General features: G+C 40.3%; 1 protein-coding gene across 3 annotated transcripts in view; it reads left to right on the top strand.

The window, feature by feature from the left end:
- Positions 1–1,188: 1,188 nt before the first annotated feature.
- slc6a13 (solute carrier family 6 member 13) overlaps positions 1,189–7,771 on the top strand; it is a 44,367-nt gene continuing 37,784 nt past the window's right edge. Inside the window, exon 1 of one of the 3 annotated variants that reach the window (XM_014025248.1) lies at positions 1,189–1,352. In XM_014025248.1, coding sequence (XP_013880702.1) covers positions 1,346–1,352 — 7 coding nt within the window. In that variant the 5' untranslated portion in view covers positions 1,189–1,345. The remainder of the gene's footprint in view (positions 1,353–7,771) is intronic. The other 2 variants (XM_014025246.1, XM_014025245.1) reach the window with 2 other exon arrangements.

The following is a 7,771-nucleotide window of genomic DNA, read 5'->3' as shown; positions in this document are numbered from 1 at the left end:
CAGGAACATGTAATTGTGAGCTGAGCAGTAGATCTGAGTGTGTGGGTTGTGCACATGAAAGGTTTGTCAAATTCTTTCAGTCAGACAACTTATTTTGCTGTTACTGACACTTGTTCTGAGCTTCTTGTACCCTAAAGTTGGTGCCAATCAAATGTCAAGTAAAAAATTTATTGTCACGAAGCATTGTTGCAACAAAGAACAAACACCAATTTCCCTACTTTTTGTACTTTGTACTTTTTGTACTTTGTACGTTTTAAGTCCATGTAAGTTTATATTATACATTAACATGCAGGAATTTTTTTGTACATTGAGCAAGTGAAAATGTTTCCTATTAACAGAAACATCCCATGATTGTGCTTTTTTAGATATGTGTGTGCAAGGCACGAGCTCCAAATACATCGGGGAAACAAGTTCTCACTGGAAATTGCACAACTTATAACAGGACATTGTGTACTAACATGAAAGTTGAACATATTGACTTGGGAGTTTTTTTTTTTTAATCCCTAAAGAGATTTAAGACACGAAGAGAAGAAGCACATCCCTACCTCGCACACACGCACACATACACACACCCTTCTCAGTAAAACCCCATTGGATTGCGACCTTAAGACAAATGATTCGAACCAGTCCACTCTGGACTCCTGTGGTGGGAAAATGTTCTGAATGGGCAGCTGAGCTTGTGAGGAGCAAATCTGGAATAATGACCGCTTACCAGGGGGCTGAATTAAAGATGTGTTTGTAGCTGGGGGGCGGCTTCATGAAGATGGAGTAAAATTTTAATTACGCTCGGCAGGACAAGACTAATAAAATATTCTGAACCTCAAGAAGGAATGAGAAAGCGTACAATTCTCAGATGATGAAATTTTTTATTTTTCAAACCTTAGTTAAACTGTAACTTTAATGACTCATATTCTGCAACAGGGCACACATGTACATGCAGCTGATCCGTTTAATGCAACGTGACTTTTCTTTCTGATTCTCTGGTAGTTTTCTGTGCAGACCCTGGGAGAATGAGCATGTCAAAAGGTTACGCAATCAACCCACCACACAGAGGCAGTAACAGGCCTCTAGTGTAGGGGGATGAGTGTGTGTGTGTGCGTGCGTGCGTGCCTGCGTGTGTGTGTGTGTGCGTGTGTGTGTGTGTGCGTGCTTCTGAATGGAAGAAGGAGGCGGGAGGAGACTTCGTTCACAGAGAGAAAAACCTCATATGTAGGCAGCACCAAAGTTTAGAGTTTCTTCCATCTCCGCCCCTCGATGCACGTTAAATAGTGAAACCTGAAACTGTGGCAGGCCTGTCTGTGCATGACGCTCCACTCTCCTCTGAAAACTGCCGTCTTATAGCATTATGAAAGGTAAGTGCCATATTTATTTATAGTAGATATGATATATGTCCTTTGACCACAAATGAATAATACTGATTTCTCAACAGCTGTTTCTGAGCAGCACTGAAAACGTGCAGCTCTTAATTCAGTGCGACAGTTCACCGGGAGCAGAGCACAGTTCAGGCTGCTGCTGCTTTAAAACATATGCATGAACATGTAGTTTATCTGGGCAATAAACACAAGCCCTTTGGGCTTCTTGTTCTGTGTCATGCCTAAAAATCAATAAAGGTGCACCAAAGTTGGGCTTTAGATCAATTTTGGTCAGCTCTGCACAGTTTGATTTATGCTGACCTGTTTGGTAACCAGAAGTGCTTCAAGGTTTTGTAACTACTTTGTAGTTGCAAAACTGTGTTGCTCCTTTGGCATTTTTGTTCCCTGATTGATGTTGCTTTAAAACTTAAAAGCTCAAAGATAAACTGGTCTCACTGAACTAATAAAGAATTTAAAAAATAAGGGGAGAAAAGGACTATTTAACACAAATTTGGATATAAATTTGCATGTCTGGCTTCTGCTTGTTTTGATCATTAATTGTTAACATCATGTGGAGAGGTAGAGCATCACAGTGCAGAAGTTTCTGAGAAACACATGCTGTTTTATTCTGTAACTGATTCAGGTATGTGCTATCCAGCTGGGAGAGCCTCTGGGGCATAAAAGCTGCAAAAACGAGCTCTAATGATTACCTTTGAACCTTATTTTTCAGAAACTGACAGCACTAAAACACTGTTATTTTCTGCGATAATCGTAAACCGAATCATTACAGCGACTCTGACTGATCTTTTGATGTTTTTTATCTTTCAACTTTCACCTCAGTGACAAAGTATGTGCTGTTATCACTGTCCAGGTCATTCCCTCTGCTTTGCTAGCCTAGATTTCCCTTACAGATTGCTTTCAATGTAAACTCAATGTATTGTAAAACAAACATAACTTAACTCAGAAGTTGATTTTTTTTTAGTCTTCTACTTTATCGTTCATGAGCATAAGATTCTTTAGGCCCAGTTTACACAACACGTGTACTGATGCATCTCAGTAATCCAGGTAAAAAATCTAAATGAAAAAAAAATTGTATAGGTCCTCTGGACGGGTTCTTCTCTAATGAAACGTTTCGTCTCTTCTCCAAGAGACTTCTTCAGTCTGAGAGTTTCAGGCAAAATTCAGGCTTTTGTGATGTGACTGATAAATCACCTGGCTATCGTTGACACCTAATTAACACCTATTGTTAACAGGGGGTGGAGTGATACTGGCAATGGCCGCGCTGTAGGAGGAGGACAACTGAAAATGGAGGCCTCCACCTCTGTTTAATGATGGACGGTCTTTCTTCACAAAAATGGCTTCTTTTACTCCTCTCTCAAACCAACGTTCCTCTCTATCAAGAACGAGAACATCCTCATCTCTGAAAGACTGACCGCTGGCCTGTAAATGAGTGAAAACTGCAGAGTTCTGGCCATTAGATGTAGCTCGTCTGTGTTGGGACATTCTTTTGAACAGTGGTTGCTTTGTTTCCCCGATGTATAACTGGTCGCAGTCCTCCTGGCACTTAACAGCATATACAACATTGCTCTGTTTGTGCCGGGGCACCGGATCTTTGGGGTGAACCAGCCTTTGCCGTAATGTGTTTTGGGGTTTGAAAGCCACAGCGACATCATGTTTAGAAAATAAACGTCTCAGTTTCTCCGAAACACCCGCAACATACGGAATAACCACTGGTTTGGGTCTGGGTTTGGGGTCTTCATTTTCACCTGAAGGTTGCATGGAATCCTGTCTGTGTTTCCTGTCTGCTTTCAGGAAAGCCCAGTCAGGATAACCACACTGCTCCAGGGCCTGTCGTGTGTGTGATTTCTCTTTCTGCCTGGCTCCTGGGTTTGTAGGGACACTGTCTGCTCTGTGGTACAGAGTCCTGATCACTCCTAACTTGTGTTCCAGTGGGTGGTGGGAGTCAAAACGCAAATTTTGGTCTGTGTGGGTGGGCTTACGATATACGCCAGTTTCCAACCGTCCTCCATCCGAAACCGAGACATCGCAATCCAGGAACGCCAAGCTGCCATTTTTTACATCCTCTCGTGTGAACTTAATATATTCATCCACAGAGTTGATGCGATCAGTGAAATGTTGGACTTCCTGGGCTTTAATTTTAACCCAGGTGTCATCAACATACTGTATCTGAACCAATGGCTCGGTGGCACCCCTGAAAAGAACATCAAGGCTCTCTTTTCCACTTCCTCCATGTACAGGTTTGCAACAATAGGAGAAACTGGGGATCCCATGGCACACCCATGTTTCTGCCTATAATATTCCCCCCCGTACATGAAGTAGGTTGACTCCGGGCACAGTTTGAGGAGTTGGCACACTTGTTCTGTTAATTAGGTGTCAACGATAGCCATGGGATGTATCAGTCACATCACAAAAGCCTGAATTTTGCCTGAAACTCTCAGACTGAAGAAGTCTCTTGGAGGAGAGACTAAACGTTTCATTAGAGAAGAACCCGTCCAGAAGACCTATACAATTTTTTTTTTCTTTTTACAAAACACAGATTTTGAGTGAAACCATAACTTTTCTGCTGTAGTTTGGTTGTTCGTGGAATGAACACTGCTGAAACTGAAGCTTGTTGAATCCCAATCTCAGAGTGGAGATTTTGGCTGTATCTCAATTCATGGATTGCATCCTCATAAGTGCTCATTTGTCGGCTCTTATGTCACTGCCCCGAACTGTAGGCTGTCTCAATTCGTAGACAAACAAAACCCCACAAACGCTGTCCACATCTCAGTATCCTACGTGGCAGACGATGTCCCAGATATCATTGCGCCGTCAGCAAATTAAACAGAAAAAACGAAGACACCAAAGGGTTTTTAAATTTTACAGCAGAGTATTTTTTTAAATGACAGAGTTTGGAAACTTATCTCGGACTGAAAAATGTAAGTTTAGCAACTAAATAAAATGCAATTACAAGTACTGATACTGGAGCTAAACCCAAATTATTAATGCTTTTTATTTATGTACTTGTAATGTTGTAACATGCATCTTCTGTAGACTAGACCAGTGGTTCCCAACCTTTTTGGACTTTGAGTCATTTTGTCATACCACCCCCTCAGTCAAACGTAATAATGATTTTCCAAATCTATAATGTACTACAGCTGATTATAAATGAAAATTACTTATTTACCACCCTAGAATGTTTAATTCTCAGGCATTTTATTCTTTTCAACTCAAATTAAACAAAGATAAAAACATTGCCATGTAAGTGATTAAGTAATTAAATGAATAAACCAGTTAATGGCAGGTGAGGTAAGCAGCAATGTCCAAAATACATCGGAAACTCACCCAAATGAGCAAATTCCATGAGAATCCTCGTTTTAGACTGGATTCCATTTTTTATTCCATCTGCATTTTCTGTATTGCAAAAATCATAGGGCCCTACAAATCTCAGTGCTATTTTTATTTATTTTTTTACACACCTGGGAAACTTTTCCACGTAATATGCTCTCATACCCCAAGGGGTACACGTACCCCTGGTTGAGAATCACTGGACTAGACCATCTCATTTCACGGTTGTTTGTGCAGCTGACATGAGTAAAGACACCCGCTTGGGATGTTATCATCCATGAAATGGACGTTATTAGGCGTTATCAGTCTCCTAGAATGACTTCAGAATGTCCCGCCTGTGCCGGTTAGCAGGTTCCCCGACCCATAGAATGGCTTCCGATTGTCAGCTGTTTAGTATGACGCGTAAAGCCACTATCTGGTTAATATGAGGCATAAAACCACTATCTGGTTAATATGAGGCATAAAACCACTATCTGGTTAACATGAGGCATAAAAACTGGTTAATATGGGACATAAAACTACTATCTGGTTAATATGAGGCATAAAACCACTATCTGGTTAACATGAGGCGTAAAAAACTGGTTAACATGAGGCTTAAAGCCACTAAGGTTAACTTTAGAGCAAATGACATGGTTAGCACTAAAGACACCGCCCTCCAACGATTGTATATTGTGGCCTTCCAATACCATAGATCAGGAGACCAGGTTTCAAGACCGACGTGGACATAAAAACTTTGTTGCAATATGTTTTGGTTATTTACACATTCATTGTCATTGATATATTAACCCACTAGGTGGCACTGTCGGGACAGTCTGAAGCCTAGAAGGCACAGTAGGGACCCTCTGAAGCCATTGTATGGGACTGATAACACCTAATAACGTCCATTTCATGGACTGATAACATCAGAATCCCCTGAAGAAGAGCAGATTTACCTGGAATCATCTTGTTGTCCTGGGTTCTTGTGAATAGGCTTGTATTGAAAACCAGTTAGTATTCTATATCAGGGTAGGAAAATGACCGCTACTGATTTGTATCTATTTACTGTTTTTATATGAATGTTTTTATAGCTGTAAAAATTGTACAGTAATTTAATTTTCCACCAATATTGCTGCCTGACAGCTCGTTTAACCATCTCAACATAGTTAGACTTTTACGTCATGTTGCTTTTTCAAAATGTGCTTGGATTAATGAGCTCAATAAATTAACAAATATCTTGGATAAAAATAATCATCAGTCCAAGTAATTTCTCTGTCTTCCAGCATGGTGGAGACACAACCTGCACACACATACTGAAAACAGTTTAAAAGTGTGTGTGGAAACATAATTCAATGATTTGCATATTTTTAAATGTGACTAGAAACAAACTTTCTATTACAAAGTCAAAAACAATGTAATAACATATTCTTTAAATAAAATGTGACATTGCTTTTTCCTGGATGAAAAAGGACAAAACATGTTTGAGAAACAGATTAGACGGTCAGGTTGTTTTGTTGTAACAGTTTGTGTTTCATGGTTGTATTCATGTAATATTTTGGGATTTCTCTGTTTAACTTTTCCCACATGTTTAGTTGTTTCCTGTTCAGCTCCACTGTGCTCTCTGTGCCATCTCTTGCTCACCCACAGTCAGTTCCTCAGTGTTTTTCCAGTTAGACTGCCACGCCCACTTCACCTGTTCCTCTTTCCGTGTTAGCCTGAGCTGCAGTCAATCTCTCCGTCTCCACCTTAACAGTGCATCATTCACTTTCCCGCCCCTTGTCTTCCCTGCACTCATCATTCATGTTTTCATCTTCTGTTGCTTCTGTAAGTACTGTAGATTTGCTGCCATGTCAGCATTTCTGGTTTCTGTTTTAGAATAAAGTTCTCCCCTCAAGCTCCTTGTGTTCTGTTTGCATGCTATCTTCCGGCTGACTGTGACACAGGCATCTCTTTTTAATATATTATTTTGAAACAGTTATCACCTAAAATAAATGGTTAGGAAAAGATTTTGTGAACATTTGGAATAATTTTAGGTTATGCTTGGAGATATATTTTTTATGAATTAATGTGATAAATTGAATACTTACGTTACATTAATATTTCTTAATTTTTCCAGAGTTTTTTTTTCTTTTTGGTTAAGCCTTGGTCTGCAGGTCCCACTGCTCAGGTTGTTATGTCAGTAATAATGTAGTTTTGCTCATTTCTTTTTCTGTCATCAAAAAGAAAAAAGTAAGTAGGTCCTCTGGATGGTTCTTCTTTAGTGAAACGTTTCGTCTCTCCTCCAAGAGACTTCTTCAGTCTGATGAGTTTCAGGTGAACTCAGCCTTATAAGCACTGCCTCCACATGGACAAACAGGTTAGTCACATGCAAAAGAGGACCATCGCCTAACAATAGGCTTGATTAGCTCATGTCATGTGCCCCAATTTCATAATAAGGAATTCAAATTCATTTCCTGCTGGCACAAGATTTATCCCATGGCTTTCTTTAATTTGTTTGCCGAAGCCATCTACTTTTCCTTTCAAGCTGCGATTAGCTGTCAGGACAACAGCTAGGGAGAACTCAGGTCCGGTCTCGGTAGCCATTTTCTTGGCGGGCGGAACTTTGGTGTGGTGTTTAGTGATCTTCTGGTGCCTGAGAAGTGCTAGCATTAGCTTTGTTTGGTTTGGTTGTGTCCATCGGTACCGCAGCTTCTGTGCTGGCTGTGTGACTCCTGTTAGCATTAGCTTTTCCTGGTGCATCCATCGAAGTAGCCTCCATTATCTCAGCTGTGAGTTTTTTAGTGTTAAGTGTGTTAGCATTATTTGCTTGCTTTAGCGCCTCCACTGTATCTGTCGTGTTAGCAGTGGAAAGCTAGCGGGTTACCCGCCTTACCGTTGGCTGCTTTGAGTGGAGTAAAGACTTTGTCTTTAAGGTTAGACATTGTTTTTGTATTCACTAAGTAGAAAATATGTCCAAAACAGAGTCATAAATATATTTTAGTCTTTAAAGCAGGGGTTCTTAACCTTTTTGACCGCAAGGCCCAGTTTATTGAACATAAAGTGGCACAAAGCCCAGTCACATGTTACCAATGTACGGATCAAAATGATAATTATTC

The sequence above is a fragment of the Austrofundulus limnaeus genome, unplaced genomic scaffold (assembly GCF_001266775.1).
Source record: "Austrofundulus limnaeus strain Quisiro unplaced genomic scaffold, Austrofundulus_limnaeus-1.0 Scaffold463, whole genome shotgun sequence".
Classification (NCBI taxonomy): Eukaryota; Metazoa; Chordata; class Actinopteri; order Cyprinodontiformes; family Rivulidae; genus Austrofundulus; species Austrofundulus limnaeus.
This window is presented reverse-complemented; position numbering and strand designations above follow the sequence as displayed.